This window comes from Ambystoma mexicanum, chromosome 3p (assembly GCF_040938575.1).
Source record: "Ambystoma mexicanum isolate Mex_15411 chromosome 3p, UKY_AmexF1_1, whole genome shotgun sequence".
Lineage (NCBI taxonomy): Eukaryota > Metazoa > Chordata > Amphibia > Caudata > Ambystomatidae > Ambystoma > Ambystoma mexicanum.
This window is the reverse complement of record NC_090925.1, coordinates 637,067,709-637,085,941: the sequence shown is the minus strand read 5'-3', so window position 1 is coordinate 637,085,941 and position 18,233 is coordinate 637,067,709. Positions and strand designations below refer to the sequence as shown.

Sequence of the window (18,233 nt, the reverse complement as noted above, 5' to 3'; positions counted from 1 at the left end):
TTACTCCAGCAGTGCCATGTGCCGGTTTCAAAAGCCCCCCCCCCCCCCGTGCGCCGACGCGCCCTCTGTGCTCACCATATTGGGCCCCCTTAAAACTTGGACCAGGAATTGGCCTCCCCCCCATCCCCCCCCCCCCCCCCCCCCCAACTCCCTCAAAATGAACCGCGCAACCTGTGGCCGACATTATTGCCAAATGCCAACGTGGCTGTGGTTAAACCGGCCAGAACGAGGCGGTCATCCAATTAGGTAAGTGAATGCTACGTATAAATGCAATAAGCTAACCTGGCGCGGCAGCCATCGTAATAAAACATGAAAATAGCAAAACAAGCCGAACGTTGTAAACATGGCGCGGCGGCCATTGAATTAGAAACACATGTCCCCTCTATTATGCTTTCACTACGCGTGGCGCGATTTCCCCCCCCCCCCCCCCAAGCTCCATTGTTACCATAAATAAATGCTAATGTGGTTTTGCCTAAACCTTCCGTGTCGCGGCGGCCATCCAATAAGATTTAAAGGTGGCACAGCGACCATCATGAGCAAAACATACATTGGTAAACAAGGCGAACGTAAAACACGTGGCGCGACGGCCATTGAATTTAACACATGTCTCTGCGACTTTGTTTTAACATGAGACAGCATGCATTGGTCACAAAGATGAACTATGAACACGTGGCGCAGCGGCCATTGATCAAAGCACAAGTCGCTTTAACTTTGCTTTCGCGGCATGTGGCTCTATTCCCCCCCCCCCCCCCCCCAAGCTTCGTTTTGAATGTAACTGAATCCAGCTTCACTCGAACGCCCGAGTCTCCCGACCGAACCTCCGTGGTACACCTGGAGCACCGCCAAACCTCACAAACCGACAGCTGCCCGAAGTCCAACGTCGCTCTCCTCTTAGGCCGAAAACCAAAATGCGTTCTCAGGCGGGGGCAGGTACCGAGAGAGAGAGCGAGTTGCCTGTCGTCCCGACCCTTTATAGGGTCTCTTCCTCGGTTCCCTGCCCCGCCCATCTTCCTGCGACATTCCCTGCCTTTTCCGGGGGTGGGCATTCCCCCAGTTTGTGGGGCCCACCCCCTCCCTGTAACCGAGGAGGGGGGAGGCGGTTGGCTGGGCATCCCCAACAAAGGGGGCGCCCACCATGCCTCCTACGTCGGCGCGTTCGCCCGCCATTTCCCACCGTCTCTGCACTCATGCACCATCTCCGACGCATGCACCCAGCAGATCAAAGATTTCAAGACTGCTCAGTGCGCTAGTTTCTGCTCTAGAAAACGCCATGCAAGATATTTTCCTGTAATCTTTACCACACCCCCAAAACCCGGGACAAGGGGGACCAATGGCATTGCTACTAGTCACTACGTCTCTGCCATTTAAAATACAAAAAAAAAAAACACAGCAAAACATTTGAGAGTCTCCAATCCCTCGTACCACAGGCAGAAAGCATGGCTTTACCGAAGTTAGCAGGGTGATAATGCTGCCATCAACCATTGTGTTCAGTATGCTACTGGAGGGTAAAAGATTTGAAAAATGATCATTCCCCAAGACTGATGCATGGTCCCCTTGGATTATGCTCAGCTACTTGAATAAAGCCGTGCACCCTGTATGCTACACGGTTTCACGAGGCAAACCGCATCGCCTTTGGTAACTCTTCAGCTCTTTAAATGCATTCTGTAGATTAGGGGTACGTACTTAAAGCGCGCATTAAAAAGGTTCACTTGCACCTTGCTAAAAGGGAAACTTATTCCGTCACCCTTTACGCCCGATATTAATTGTGGTCTCAAATATCGACCCCAACGACGGGCTCCCGCGCCCTACGAAGGAGGTCCCCTCGGCGGGGGCCCCCCTTAGTGACGACTGCCTCACAAGACACGGTGGCGCGAGGAGTTCGGGGGGGGGCGTGCGCCAGGCATCACTCCACCCTGGTGAGGGAGTGGAGGGGTGGGTGACGTCATCACCCACGCGCCCATTTGGGGCTTAAATACACCCGGTCGGAAGACGCAGGGTCTCTCTTTGCCGGCTTCCCTCCTACGTTGCTGCGGACTCCCAGCCATGTCGGTTGCTGGCGTTCCAGCTCCTGTTCGTGTGGATTGTTCCTGCTCCGGTTTCGTGTGAAGGAGTTCGAGGTTCGCGTGAGGAAGGAGCCGCGGTTCGAGTCGGGCAGGAGAGTTGCAGTGCCGATATGGAGATAGGAGGTACGAGAATGTGGAAGGCCAGTTTTATAGCTCAATTGGTTATAGGTTGTAGAATAAATGCTTAACTGTGGGGCCCGAGGGTGTTATTAGAATAGAACACAGTCGGAGTCGGCAAGTTAGGCAGCTGGGGCCGGAGTGGTTTAAGGAAGGAATGCAGAGAGGGGGAGCGAGTGTGCGTGCGGTACAGGCCCAAATAGTGAGGGGGCAACCTGACATGGGGCGAGCTGGGACATTGTTTTAGCTGCCGGTTGGCAACGCAGAAGAGTGCGGGGACGGGGGCCTGTAGCACGCGGGTCGAAGTGGAAACGATTTCTCGTGACGCATCATAGATTTATCGGGTCGCGTCGCCGTAGGTAGGTTAGGGTGGGGGTTGGGCACCATACATTAGTTTCAATTAAAAAAAAAAAAAAAAAAAATTGCATCAGGAACCAGGCAATCCGGACATTGGCCAAGGTTCTGTTGCCGTACAGCAGGGCCCAGGGGTTGCGGGGTGGGGGGGGGGGGGTTTGGACACCATGGTGGCTCAGGGGGAGTGTTTAATGGCATGCACATGGGGGCGTTTTGGGGGGATGGGAGCGGTCGAGGTCTGGAGCGCACAGTGATGCAAAAACGGGAAGATAAGTTTTGGGCAAGTTGGATATGGGCTTTTCAGTTCGGTCGTCGCAGCAAAAGGGGCCACACCGGGGATGTGCTATGGTATACACACTACCGGATACGGCGGGGCAGGGGGGGGGGGGTTGGTTCAGCCTGCAGGTATAGAGGCCCAAAAGCGATTGGGAGGGGGCGAAGGATGCAGGCAGGGTCGTCGTAAGAGGGATAAGTTTTGAGTCAGTGTGTACTTTTTGGTTTCAGTCCGTGGGGAGCAAGGTACGGGGAAGGTAAATGCTTTTACGGTAAATTTTGCATTAGACTATGTGGGAAAGGCGGAGGGCATCGCGATGGGTGGAGTTCATGGGGATCGGGTCGAGAGGGGGCATTGTTGTGGGACGGTTGGCTTGGGTGCGGGCTTTTTTACTGGGATGGAATTAGCTAGCATAGGGGGTTGCCTTGTACACGGGCCCAGGGCAGGAGTTAGCGCGCGATGGCCGCCGTGTGGTGAGAGGCGGTCAGACACGGGCTGTACCACCCGAACGCGCAGCATGAGTTTGTGCCCATGTCTGGGATAATTTAAAAGCACAGTTAGCAAAGGCGGAGTTGTGGTACGGCCGCCGTGCAGATACATTAGGGGGCCGAGGCTCGGCACGTTTAATTTAACTGTGCGTCGTGCGCCGTGAAGACAGACTACTGATGTTTGTGGTATCGGCGAAGAACTAACGAAAGCGCACTTACTGACTCAGTGCCCTAGTAATTTGCAGAGCGGTGCGCACCCGCGAAAGGTGCCACACACTCAAACATTCGTAATCGTATACTGCGTGGAGGGGGGGTGGTGTGGTGCGAGGAACCATTTTGGTGCCTCGGCTGGTGGCCGTACCGCGTGGGGCCTTCTTTGATGACTGTAATGTAGCCATTGTGCCACAGATGGCTGTTACTTACGTTAATATGCAGGCACGCTTTGCATTCTGGGATATGTAGTTTTTGTTTAAGCCTCAGGTTTGTGGGCCTACAGCACCCAGCAAGTAATGCTTTTTAACTAAAGCCGGTCAAGTGGCACAGCGAGTAGAGCGCTCGCTTTGACATCGGTGCAGAGCCTGCTGACGCAGGTTCGAATCCCGGCAGGACCAAACTCAGCCTTTCATCCTTCAGAGGTCCACACCGTGGGTAATGATAAGCAGCGCTTGGATACCCGAGGGTTCGTAGCACGGTATAAATGCCAAATTATTATTATTTGCGGGTTAGCGGCTTTTATTATTTGCAGGGTTAGCTGCTTGCCCTCCAGGTCCCACAGCTGCTGGTGAACTCTTACTTGTTCCGGCGAACGAGCATGTTCTATTTTAAGGCACGGCATTCATTTCTGGGGTTTGCTGGTGCGGTACCACGAGGGGAATGGTGGTGGCACTTTCGCAGTAGGGAACGTTTTGATATTTTGCAGCATTTCATAAGGAGAGGGGGCACGCTTTGATAAGGAAGCTAAGCTCCCGTTCACATTGTAGTGCTTCATCAGTCGGTGTGGCTCGAACTGGTATCACCGTAGGGCAGCTACTTAAAGGTGGGGGTTCAAGCCTGCAAAGTTTGAAATGAGCACCACACACCGGGGTAATAATAAACAGGATACCTGAGGGTTCGCAGCGCTATATAAATTGCAAAATTATTATTAACATTTTCGGAATGGTTGTAGTTACGGGGCATCACAGACTAATGGCTTATGACCCTGGCTGAACAGGCTCCCACTAATGACAAGGCTATTAAAGTACAGCGCGCAATTAAGGTATATGGGTTTCTGTATGTTCGTTGAGCCACACAGCAAGTGACACTGTGCCTCTTTCTGGGTCTGCCATGGGCGCGTTTTTTTTAAGGTCCGGTTCAAGGTTGAAGATCAGAGAACTTTTTGTGTGCAACAGTAGTACAGCAGCGATAAGGCCCGCCAAGGGGCCACAAGGCAAATGGCAGGACGGTTGTGCGCCGGGGTCCGTTGGTGCGCTTCCAGCCGGGGTGAGGGGGGTTTGGTTTCCCAAGGGGCATGGTGGCAGTGGCCACGGCGCCGACCATTAGGGATAATTTGCTTGCAATCTATAGTGGGATGGTCGCGTTTCAAATGTTTTGTTGCATAAGGGGGGGGGGGGGATTTTCATACCTCGGGATCGTGCTGTTTATACGGTTTTGCAAGGCTAAGATTGCCAATGTCATATGGGTTAGTGGGTAAAGGAGGCTATTTGTGTCCTGCGGTGTGCTCAAAGTAGGCTTTGTGTTCATTCGGCTATACCTTTCGTCGGCATTGCAGATCCAATGTACTTAACAGGCACTTAATCAAAAACACGGCATGGCAGTTGCACTTAGAAAGGAGAGGTGGAGCGTTGATCAGTTTAAAATAAATAAATAAATAAATAAATGGAATAGTAGCTGCTTTTGGGTTTCGTCACTTTCAGCAGAGCTCGCAGCCATCAATTTTGTCACAATCATCTTTGTAGATGTGGCGGAGGGCGCAAAAAACGGGCTGCATGGGGACCGACTGAGGGCACTTACTGCGGGCGCATCACAAATGGGTTTGAAACTGTTGAGAACAGAGATTATTATTAAGGACGTTCCAAGGACGTTCACTGCACAATCTCGCTTTTTCGCTACTTACCAGTGTCCCTTAAGGTTGGGAGTTTTTACAATGTTCACAGGGTTCAAGGAGTAAGATTAACCTACAAACAGATACAGGAAGAGAGCGTTTGGTTAGAACAATTGGCAACTTGGGTACGCCTACAGATGCCCATGAGAGCGTAGTGGCGCATGGTTTTGCATGACTAGCTGGGTTTAAAACAGAGCATTTTGGGCTGGGTGCCGGGCAAACCACCCCGCTCTGGGAGGGGCAAGTGATGGAGCGGCACAGGCGCAACCTCCGCCACGGGCTTTAGAAGTGGGATGGCCAACAGCGCGGTTTAAGCTAGGGGGAAGGAAGGGTGCGCAAGCCGGATCCCCCTCTCTCTTGCAGGAGAGGGGTGCTCTGGCAGGCGTGTGAAGGGGGGCAAAGGGAGGGGGCGCTAGGAGGGGGCTGATCACGCGCACGGTGACAGGGGGGGTTTGGCAGAAAGAGGAGGTGGGTGAGGGAGAGCGGACACGGGGAGGGGGGGTGGAAGAATGGGACAGGTTTCTTAGCATACGGAAAGGAGATGACATGGGTAAATCAGTCTATCAAATCAATAGTCATTAAGACATTGCCTAGACAGATGCAACAACAGAAGTAATCAAAAGGCTTACAAATGAGGGCCCACAAGGAAGGTGGGTGGATCATACCTAGGCAGACTTGGAGGGGGGCACATTCCCAAGGAGGCATTGAGGAGTCCAGGCGAAAATTGAGTATAAAACTAGGAAAATTCCTGATCAGCAGGGGCTTTGGATGGGTCAAGCACGCATTGATCAGCTTGAGAACTCCGGGTTGTTTTGGGGAAGACAAGGTCCACTTATCAGAAGTGGGGGTAAGGGTGATGTGTACAACTTAAAAGATGCCCTAGAAGGGATGGGCTGCAGATGAGCTGCCGGCGGAGGCCATTCGGGGAGGGGGCACGAGTCGGCTTTGTCAACGATGGAAGGCCTTTAAAGGGTCCGAAACGCTCCCTCCCTAACCGTGGCTGAGGGGGGCCTCAGGTAAGGGAAGACCTCATTCGGCATCATCACGCCACCGGTTATAGCCAGAGGGCCTGCACGTCTGTTACGGATGGAATGAATGGAGGGTATAAGGAGCAGGTTGGTAGGATAACTGGGGACTAGGGTACTAAGGCGACCAGGTGCATGAGGGGGAACTCACTGCGGCCGGTGGCCCGCTGTGTCGTGGCGGTGACACCGGTCGCAGCGACCGGTCTCTTGCAGACAAGCCCAGCGGATGTTACCTGGTGTTCCCGTTAGAAAGTACTGGCGGATACCACAAGGGGAACTGCACAGGCATCAGTTTATTAAGAACGGCGCCCAGGAGTATTAGACTCAGGGGAGGCCCACGTTAATGGGGAGGGTTAGGGGGGGGGGGGTTTGGAAGACCTTTCCAACTCCAAAAGTGGGTGGGGGAAATGGGAAGTGCATCGTTGGAAACTGAAAATTGCAAAGCAACAATGAAGTCAGCAAGGGGGGGGTGAATTGAAAAGTTTGCACTGTAAACGGGGCTCCGGCAAGTACGTTGGTAACTGAGGGGAAGGGGGGCCCTTTGGGATTGGCAGCTTAAGGAGATCAAAAAAGAAACCTGGGGGGGGGGGCCTTGGAGTGCGGGGGCTAGGGGCCAGGAGGAGCAGGGGGGTTAGTTGGGGTGGACCCCCCCCCTTAGCGAAAGGCAGGGGAAGAGGAGGGGGATAAGAAGGAAGCTGGGGCTCTGGGGGATAGGTATGCGCTTGATGGATGGGGCTCTCTAGAGCAGGAGGGCGCGATGGGGGTCGGAGGGGATGGGACAACGAAGGCGGCGGGGAGAGCTAGAGCTGATCGGGGATCTTGGCTGAAAGGGGGAGAGGGGCTCCCTGGCAGGATGGGCTGGAGGAAGACCTGTTTGGGGAGAGAAAGAACTATGATTAATAAGCCAACCCGGGGAAATGGGAAGAGGGAATCCAGGGAAAAGGGAGCAAGAAGGGGAAAAGGAGACCGGAACGCATCCTTTAGAAGGAGCCTAAGCGGAAATGGAGAATGGAAAGAAAGTAAAGCACGAAATGAAAAATTGCACTTAAATAGCGTTGGGGAAAGAAAATGAAAAATTGCAAAATAAAGAAATGGCCAAAGGGTAGAGAGGGACTGCTGAGGAAGGGACTGGGCACCCGCGTCGGGTCCCCCAAGGACCCGAGGGGGCTGGGGGGGAAAGTTGCTTGCTCTCAGTAGAAAATCCTGAGCGTGAACGGAACACCTGTAAGCTAACTCCTGACTTTATGTGTAATAAAGTTTGCTGTGGCAATTTTTTCTCCCACTCATCCTACTGGTCTCTGCCTATCCTTTGGGTGGATGGGGGTTGGGTTGCTTTGGGAGGAGGGGAGTTGGGCAGGAGTGAGTCGGAATGTGGAATGAGAGCTGGGGGGTAGGGGGGGTTATTGGGAGCAGCATGGGCTGCCACCGTGCCACCCCACTGAGGGTGTCGGCGCTAAGACCACCCAGTAAATGTTATGCCCAGTGAAAGCAAAAGCAGCCAGGTTGATTCTGCGTCAGAAGCTCCGATCGCCCTCGGCAGGGTGTTTTAGGTCGGTTTTACCGCTTGAGTAGTCATTAAAAGGGAGGGAGCAGATGCGCGGTAGGACCACATAACATAGCACCCTTTGTTTGCTCCCATCAGTCAAGACGTACAGCCTCGATCGCCCACAAAGGTAGGCGCTAATCACCCACTGCATCGGCAGCTGAGCCCCGACAAACGGATGTCAAGCCACCCACTGAAAAAATAAAAAGATCACCCGCGATCCGCATTGGTCACGGACTCGGCAGGCAATCGTATTCCAAGGGCCCAAAAAAAAAAAGTAATAAAAGTCCTGCGGCTTGGGATGTAGAATAGAAGACGAAACGCGGTACCGAAACCCTGTAGTGGCAACAGCCTCGAGAAGTGCAGTGCAATAAACCTACGCATTGGAGGGGCGGGTGCAGACACTCCTACAAGGGCTACCAGGCCCCCCTTTTATTTGGTAGGCAAACCTGAGGGGAGTGGCGCCAAGGCCCGCCCGCTTCTGTACTGCAGCCTCCCTCTTGGCTTCAGTACAGGCAGTAAATCTGCCACAGACTTGCCTACGTGAGGCAGAGATGCGACTGCATGGACGCCTTTACACGCAAAGCCATGCGAGTTAACCTCTTGGCCCACGGAGGGGTGGGCGTCTCCCTACCATGGGTGCAATTTTAACGGGGGGGGGGGCGGGGGCAGGCAAGGATGTCTGCCACCACCCTACACCCCCCACGCATTTATGGCACATTTGGCAGGGACCCCTTGCCTTTAGATGTCATGCCCCAACTGTTCAGCAAAGTTACTCCACTGCTCTGTGGCCGAAGTGGTCAGGAGCGGGGCTCATACTTGGTTTAAAAGTTTTACTGGGCTACACTTTTACTTTAAAAAGAAACTGTTCTAGAATGGTTTCGTTTTAAAATAAAAGTGTTGGAAGAAGTTGAAACTTGCACTGTCAGTGCACTGCCATACCCGCCTACATTTTAACTTCCAAAACCCTGAGATTTAAGCCCCGCCCATAGCCATACAATACTGCACCCAATTGTACAAGGCTGCATCCATATGTCAAAAGGGTAAACTCACTGGTTGTACCTGCCATAGAAACACGCTAGCAGTATTAAAACCCATATCGCTATTATGATCTATGCACGACACAGCTGCCTCCCTAAAAGAAAGTTATTTGCCTAGGTTGCACTAAATATAATTGTTTAACTCCCTTAATCTATATTGATTGTGTGATCGGCTATGTGCACAAAAATGGGACAATCCCACGGCGGGGAGCCAAGCATTTGCTCTCCAAGGCATATCTACCTATTGTTACATTTTGGGACCCACTAGGACTGCTGAAGCAAACGGACTGGTGTAATGTGACTAGAAGCTGCAAAAGGCCTCCCTGGGTTCATGGATCTTAAGTGAGTCTCCCTGAAGTGAATTCCATTTGTATATTTGGCACGTAAAATGACCAATACATTGTTTTTTTGTAATGGGCATTCGGCGTTTGTCACCGCACTTGCAGCATTACTTATAATTTCAATGCGCTTGTCCTCTTTTTGGTGCGTGGAGTGCTTTTACTCAATTTGGTTCAAGCTGGAGTAGTTAACTGCATGGGTCACGTCTGTCTCTTTGCTGTCCCCGTAGCTGGCACCCGTTTTCCATGGACAGAATCACAGGGAATTGTGTCTGACAGCTGCTTTTAAAATCACACGAGCCACAGTTAACTATTAACGCGAAATGCCATTAGATGTGCATACCTATTTAAATACTGGGTCCACGGCGGAAAACCTGGAGACTCCAGGCTCTTCCCTGGAGAAGAGCGTGAAAACCCTGAGCCTACAGGATAAACCCGGAGCGTAGGCAGGTATGTGAAAAATAGCAGGGGCATATCGGGAGGTTTGTATTGTGCGTGGGAAGAGGGCAGGCCAGTAGGTAACAGTGCCACTACTTTTCTTACACTGTGCTCCATACATACAGAGCGAGTGAGCAATGACGTGCTAGATCCTCACCCCATACCAAACTCCTGACATGCATTTTGCTCAAGATTCAAACAAAACTGAAGTGCAATAATTCATATTGCCCCCAAAGGAGCATTCTGTAAAACAAGAATTGGCAAAGCCAACATGTTCGCCTTTTGTGGGATCACGGGATATGTTACGTCGCGCACCGCTGCCATTTCCTCCAGGCGCTCTCATGGCCCTGTATGGCTGAGAACAGGAAATGGTTATTTGGTATGGGGTTGTGGGTAGGGCGATATATCGAGTTTGAGATAATATTGGATATAGATATCACATTAAAGATGTTTATAGGTATTTGTACCGCGCACCGTCACTACTGGAGTGGTCACCAAGCGCTCTGGCGGATCCAAAAAAGCGGTGATGGCGGGGTCAGTAGGGTGTAGTGGGAATAGGACAGCGAGAGTTCTAATGTCCTGCTGGCAGCTTCAGTTTGCACTGTTCGCTGAGCTAGAGTGCGATTTTCAGTCGGTGCCAATTCCCATGTGCTGTGTGGTTTGTCTGTTGTTGCACCATGTGGTGAAGTATATGTGGATTGCTGTGCACAGAAGTGGTCATGTGGGTTTCTGTATGAGGAGAAGTGTATGCGGAAAGTAGAGATTTTAGAGTCGGGGTAGTTCCATCTAGATGTGACGCATGCCAAAAATCCCAATTATAACTAGAAGTCATGTAAGGCAAATTTCGCAGTTCTATTACAAATCTGTCTAGGGGTGACACATGGTATCTGGGAAAGGTGGGGCAGTTAAATGGTTATCCCAGAAAATTATACATGATTGTACAACTGCGGGATACGACCATCATAGCATAGGCTATTTTAGGAATAAGCAGTCCGAGGGGTGAGTCAGTTTAGGGGTGTACAGTGATTGCCATTAATCCCGGCCCCACCACCCTTACCTTGGCAGTTGCTGCTGGTTGACAGCGTACCGAGTCATCATCTGGAGCAGTCCTTTGAGGAGGGGGCTGCCCTAGTGCCTGAATTTAAATAGGGCTTTAGGCACAAACGCTGATATCAGGGGAGGGAGGGGGTGGTCACACGGAACAGGATGGGTGAAGAGGGTGGGAACCAAGACAAAGGGAGGACACGCTGTAGTGCCAAGGCTATCACGCCCATGGGATTTTGGGAACCGGAATAAGTTGGGGGGACCCAACGTGGTGCCCTGGACTTACCTCTGCCTCGGAAGCCTCAATGACAAAACGTCAATTGACTACTACTTCAGTGCCTATAGGGATGTGCGTCATACTGGCATTTTGTGTTAGTATTACCATGCCGCCATTTTGAATCAACTAATTTTAGGATGAGGTTCACTAACAACGTTAGAGTAGTGTTTTGCATTGACTGTTCTAGCATCTGGCATGTAGTTGGTTTACAACTCAGCATTTAACACAAACAATATCGGGATACGTATCCCCATTCAACTAAAAAAATATCGAAACATGACTGTATATCGTCCAGCCCCAGTTGTGGCTAGTCCTGGATATTATATATTGTGCAATATATTGTGCAATAGTTATTGCTTATATTTGTGTAGGGCACTCACTTTTGCATTTGTGGGGCAAAGGGCTTTTGTCGCGGTGTGGGCAACATACTAATCTCCGATAGCCACGCACTGACTGAACAGCTGAAAAATGGTGTGAATAAAAGGGTATGATGGCAGTGCCTATACACAAAAGCAACTAAACGATTGCCTTTGCAAGTGCTTATTGTTGTAACAGTGCTCCAGATAAAGGACATATATACAAGTCAACTGTCTGAAGGGTATGCCGATTTACCAAAATAATTACTTCGAGGTATTATTATTTTGCTGTAGTTACTTTGTGGAGAAACAATATTTAGGGGGTGATGGTGACACCCCCACCTCACCAACCAAAATAAGTAATTACAAGTAAATAGACACAGTAACTTAATTCATTACAATTACGTCATGCTGCAGGCAATTAAATAACACGGGCATACAAGTATAGCAAAGGTTTATCTTCCTGCTGGATCGATCAGGCGAGGTCAAAGAGATCCCAAGAGGGTGCGAGGCAGGACATATAGTGCGTGGAACGGTCCGTTCAAAGTATGTCATGGGCTGGTAAGTAACCAAACACTCAAGCCTTCTCTATACCTTCTCACCTCAATCGACCTTGAATACACTAGTTCAACTTGTAGGTGGCGCGTTAGTGCCAAAACAAAAATCATCTCTACAATTACAACCGCCATCTCTAGTCAGCGGAGTCATGGCAATCAAGCATAGGGCGGTTATACCCAAATGTACAAGAGGCCAAAATGCCTCAACACCAAAGGAACTATAGAAGAATCATTAAGACGATACAACCCAGGCTCACTGGTGCGTTCAAAGCGGATTGAAAGAGGTGTGAAGGTGGCGAGTGCGACAGGCAAAGCGCCGACAGCGAAATTCCTTCCAGGAGGCCATGAGATGGAGGCCAGAAGAAAACGAGCAGTAGCGAATACAAGACCAGGCCAGAAATGCAATCGGACACACATTTACACTTCCGTCAGTGGGGGCGTGTGTGCGTCCCCCCACCACCACCTTGGCTTTTATTCATTAAGTCACCAGAACGGGGCATATCAGAATTAGCGGTATATTTGAGTTGACGCAGGTAGTCATAGTCACGATTATTAAATGTTTAGCTGCAGACATTGTCAGCTTTGGAACCAGCACGGTTACGTGACGGACCGAGTAAGGAAGACACATGCGTGCACCCAAAAAGGCCCCATACACTTACGTAACCTATTAATTTCCGTCTTCAGTTTGTTATGAGGCAACAATGGAGAAAGTGAACAGGCCCTGACTTCTTGCATTCAGACTCCATCAAAATATTAATTTACACACAGCCTCTCGATGGATTGGCAGACATCCACTTGAACACAAATAGTTCTGTTGGCCGCAATCAAACGACAGGAAACTCTAGCACATTGCCCAAACACAGGAAGGCTGCAGTGCGAAAGGCAGCATGCCAGCTATGAAAGTGAGTCTTCTTCCAGGATATTACTGAAAGCTTCCCCGCCCCACGAACATACACAGGGTATTAAAAACCGCACACTAGATTGAAATAATAAAATGTGCATTTTTGCGGTCACCTTTTCTATTAATATGTACGTTTTTCCTAACAAGCACATACCCCAATTATCTGTAGACCCTTAAAATCACACCCCTCTCTCAAAGAGGAAAATCAAAATAAGACGCTCACCTGCGAGACATGCACACCCCCAATCACGGCAAATGTGAATTCTCAAAAGCATTTTTTTCCACTTAACCCACTGAAAATGAGCCCGCTCTGTTCACTCCAACCAAGTGGTCCAAAAGCACCATTGGAATTCGAAGATACCGTTGATGTCAAGTTAGCATTAAGTACACTGCCGCACAAACCACTCAACACATTTCGTCCCCTTATAGATGTCGTGCGGTCCATAAACTTATCCCAGTCAGGTTTCGTGATCACAAGCCACCCTCCATCCATTCACCCCCTATACTAGGCTATGGGGGAAACACTATCGCTATGCCCACTTTTAAACTCCCCTTTCTGCGTGCACTCCGATATCCCCCGAACCCATCCTCACTTTTACTAGCAAAACGCTACCCAGCCGCCCCTCTTCACAGTCGCACACCACCCCCGGATCACACACACACTCTTAAGCTACTCTGCGAAACCGCCCACTCTCTCTGGTTTCCCGTTACATTCGTAGCGGTTCAACCCCCTGTCAGTCCAGACTTGGGATATACGTGTACTCATCCGCTGTCCTCACCTGACACCGAGAGCGGTACAGCACACCTGCCCCCATGCAGCACTGAGACCCCGCACCAGCCCAGCTGCCGCCATGTTCATACCGCTCTCTAATTTCTCCGTCAATCGCTAATTCCTGCTGCGCAGGCGCGCTTCGGTTATAGTAAGTGCTACCGAGGGGGCGCGGCCACGAGGGGGCGAGACAGTAGGGGCGGAAGCTAGGCGGGAACAAGGTCCTAATGGGCGGAGTTACGGGCCACAGACCACATATCCCGACAGTACTAGCACGCCACACTCAAACGGCGGACTGAGAGTGACACGAGTTCCTTCTAGGGATTTGTAGTTTTCATCGGCTCGCGCAGGGAGCGACTGTTTTGGCCCTGTGAGAGCTTTTCAATACACAATTTCATGGCTGTAGAAAACGATACAGCAACCAGGCGCTCCGCCTGCTAACGCCGGGCGTATGCGTAGTTTAGCAATTTATAAGCTGCTTCAAACACCATATGATGTGGCATTTTTATAACGCGCCTGTACCATGCCTGCCTACATTTGAACATGAAAAACCCTGAGATGTATGCCCCGCCCACAGCCACACAAGAGTCCGCCCCTTTGCACACGGCTCCGCCACACGCCAAACAAGTAAACTCGGTTGTTGTAGCTGGCGTTAGAAACACGCTTGGGCCAAAAACACCATCAGAAGTACTAGTGATTCGCATGCATCCACATCGTGGCCGTGGTCAAGCATTGAACTGTGGATATTCCCACCTGCTGGCACAGCGTTACCTCTCGAGCAGAGCGAGTGTATAAAGTTATCTTTAAGGCTCCGAACACTATAGTACACTTCTTTCAAGAAAAAGAAGCTTCAGCCGGTTCATTTCAATATCATTTCCCTAAAGGCTTTTTTGGGATGGTGCATGGAGGAGGTGTTCTTATCATGACTGCGTGAAGCCTGCTGATTTAATGGTGGCACTCAAAAATGCAGGACACGTTAATAACACGAAGCATTGAGAGCACTCACGGGATTGCAACTTTTCGTAGATTGAAACATAGCCCTCAACCATTTGTCTTGCAAAGGCGGGTGAAATCACCCGATTTTCTTTTTTGGCGGGTGAGAGGCCCAATGGAATGAATGGGCGTGCAGGAGGCTTGGCGGGTGAGTCATCCCTTTACAAGGCGGGTGACACCCGCCAAAAGCGTGTGAGTTGAGAGCTATGATTGAAATCAAACATTTGTTTCCAAGTCACAGATAGTTGGGGCCAAAAAGAATGAAAACTGAAAAAATAAGAAACGCGGAATACTGCTTTCAATCCGGTGTCATTAATGACACTGGAACTCCTCCCCCACATCCACGTCACTCAGTTTAATTTTTCCTGCCTATGGCAGGTTGGACTTTTTCTTCCCGGTGCGGGGCACTGGGGAGCACCGATTGCTGGCCCCCTGGGGGGGGGGCTCTGTGGCGGGGCCCTCGGCTCCCTCAGGTGCGGCGCTGCTCCTGGGCCACCTGCGGGGCTTGGGGTCACAGTTGAGCGGGATTGCCTCGTTCGGTTCTTTGCTGGGCTCCGGACCGCAGTGTGAGCATTGTGTCCCGGGTCCTGCATGGCCCGGGGGTAGGTAAGGAGAGGGGAGGACTGGGCTTGATGTTTTTCCCCTCTCCTCCTGTTTTGGCCATCTTGATTCGACAGGCCTTTTCCTCGTGCTCTGTGTACACATCTTTATTGGAAATGATGGCAAGCACTTGGCAGTATGGGCTAGCCTTCCCTTTTGTTGTGTCTCTGCTTCTTGTCGTGGGGTGACAGTGGCAGAGAGTCTTTGAAAGTGCGGGGGCTCTGTTCTGTCGCAGGCATGTCACATACCACCCGCTCCTCAGACACACACAGCCCAGGATGCACCGGATGTTAGTTGCATTCTCTGGTGGAAGGTAAGGAGAGGGGTGGACTGTGCTTGATATTTTTCCCCTCTCCTGCTGGTATGGCCATCTTGACTCCTTCAATGTGCCGTTTCCTCGTGCTCTGTATACACATCTTTATTGGAAATAATGGCAAGCTGATGAAATCTCACCGTACACATGTAAGTGTATTATATGTATTTATTTACGAGACCCCAAAAGCCTGCTGCCCAGCCTCCTCCAGCCAACGGCCACCGTGGAATGTTCTCTCCGAACAATCATAACATTCCACGAGTGCCCCTGCACGAGCCGTGCACATTACGACATATCCTCTTCCCTTGCATAACACCATTGTTAATAACCTGTGACACATACATCGCGAACATTTTGAACAATGGAAACATGAACATAAAATATATATATAACTTAGCAGCAACGCCAGGGCGGGCAGGCAGCAGCACCAAACAGCCGGCCGATACACACGTGGAACGGGGTCACGTAAAATCCTCGTCGCCACTGATGAAATCTCACCGTACACATGTAAGTGTATTATATGTATTTATTTACGAGACCCCAAAAGCCTGCTGCCCAGCCTCCTCCAGCCAACGGCCACCGTGGAATGTTCTCTCCGAACAATCATAACATTCCAGGAGTGCCCCTGCACGAGCCGTGCACATTACGACACAAGCACTTGGCAGTATGGCCTAGCCTTCCCTTTTTGTTGTGAGGCCTCCCTGCTTCTTGTCATGGGGTGACAGTGGCAGAGAGTCTTTGAAAGTGCGGGGGCTCTGTTCTGTCACAGGCATGTCACATACTACCCGCTCCTCAGACACACGCAGCCCAGGATGCACCGGATGTTGGCTGCATACTTTGCGTGCAGCCTGTGAAAACGGCGCGGATTTGGACGCGTCTGCAAGCGGCCTGAAGGGTACCGGCCTGGCATAGACTACACTTCGGGTTCGAGTCTCTGCGGTGCTGACTCGGCATTTCATCCTTCCTAGACCGACGCATTGGAACGATTTAGAGCTTGGGGCTACCAGCTACTGGATACAGGGCTCAAGCTACCTCTCAGTAACGTGGCGAGTTAGTGGTGTGTTTGGGTCTGTGCTAGCTATGGACGCAGACTCCTTGTCCTATCCTCTTTCTCTGAACTGCATGAGGGAAGGTCAAAGGAGATGATTTTCTTTCCCCTTGTCCGGCATGGAATTATAGAAAATGCATCATGGAAGTAATGGCCATTCAGAGGGTTCTCAGTGTCTCTTCTTTTGGGGCCTAGGTCCTCCGGTGCCGACGTGTTGCTTTCACGCCTCCTCTCAGACTTGTGGGAAGTGATATGGCACATAGTGGCACAAGTCTGTGCTCAGAGGGGTTCTCAGAGCCCCTGGTGCCGGTGGAGGGGGATGTCACTTCAGTGGGTTTTTCCAGTGTAGGAATACCCCAGGTGGGGGGTTGCCTTTGATGTCTGCTATCCTGGATGGATTGCTTTGCCCTGCTTTGTGACAGTACTCTGCCCTTTTGACGCCAGCCTGGTGGCTCCTCTGTCGGCTGGGGGGACCCTGGTCTGCTGGACTTCTGGGCTGTCCTGTATCTTCCTTTTGATAAGTCGGATCTTTTTGTGGGCTGACAAGCATGCTGTTATATTGTGGCGCAGGCATGCTTCAACGTCCTGTGATTTGCCTCTGGTGCAAGTGCAGTGACTGGCGGTTTTCCCTGGCTCCTCATCTCTATCTTCTCTGAGGTGTATGGGACCGGTGGGGTTCGGCTTCCTGGGTAATGGGCTCCTTCCGGAGGGGGGTATCAGTTGCAGTTCCTGTCTCCTCCTGTCCAGGTTTGCATGGTTAGGACTTTGGTACCCAGCTCGCGGTCCAAGTAGTTGGCCATGGGATCCGTTCTCTCCGAACAATTGTTGTGGGTTACCGTCTTGCCCGTTCCTCCTCTTGTTCAGGGTTAAGTTTTCTACTTGCGGATGTTCCTGGTCCCTATGCCTTCTAGGATGTGTCAACTGCTTATGGGTCTCAAGACCCTGCACTGCTTGTCCGGACATCTGGGGAGAGTGTACTCTGGATGTTGTGCAGGGGGGGCGCTTGCTGGCTGGTCTGGGTTTCTCAGAAGGCAGTGTGTCTCGGCTCGCCTGTTGCTGAAGTTACGGGGCACGTGGCGTCTTGCGTTTTTTCGGTTCCTTGAGCCCGTCTTTGGTTATGTCCCCTGGTGTCTTATACAAGGTGTTCGGCAGGTATTGGGGCCATTTCCGAGACTGGTATGGGTGGTCTGGGATCCCTCCCCTGCGTTCTGGCCACTCTGCTATCCACGATTCCTCCAGAAGGGCTTTTGACAGGGGCCTGGAAGTTTTTTTTCCCAGGCTTCGCTCTCAGTGGGCCTCCATGAAATTGCTTTTGGGGGACTCTGATGGTCACTTGGATGGGGAGGTGTTGGTGGGGAAGTTGCTCCAGGGTTTTTCTTCTTCCAGTCCTTGTGCTGATAAAGGGCTTCCCCCTTGGGATATCCCTCTTGTATTACGGTTCCTTCAAGGGCCTCCTTTTGAGCCCTTTTCCGAGATTGATATCAAACATCTTACACTGAAATCTGCTTTTCTTATTGCCCTCGCTTCTGCCCGTAGGCTTGGGGAGATTGGGGTTCTCTTATGTCACCCTCCTTTCCTGAGGGTGCTGCCAGAC

The 18,233-nt window shown here is 51.2% G+C and overlaps 1 protein-coding gene across 1 annotated transcript in view; it reads right to left on the bottom strand.

Annotated features, from left to right (window-relative positions):
• GRPEL2 (GrpE like 2, mitochondrial) overlaps window positions 1–13,848 on the bottom strand; it is a 43,784-nt gene extending 29,936 nt beyond the window's left edge. Inside the window, exon 1 of the mRNA XM_069651392.1 lies at window positions 13,696–13,848. Within this exon, the coding sequence (XP_069507493.1) occupies window positions 13,696–13,775 (80 nt within the window). The 5' untranslated portion in view covers window positions 13,776–13,848. The remainder of the gene's footprint in view (window positions 1–13,695) is intronic.
• Between the last annotated feature and the right edge of the window lie 4,385 nt (window positions 13,849–18,233).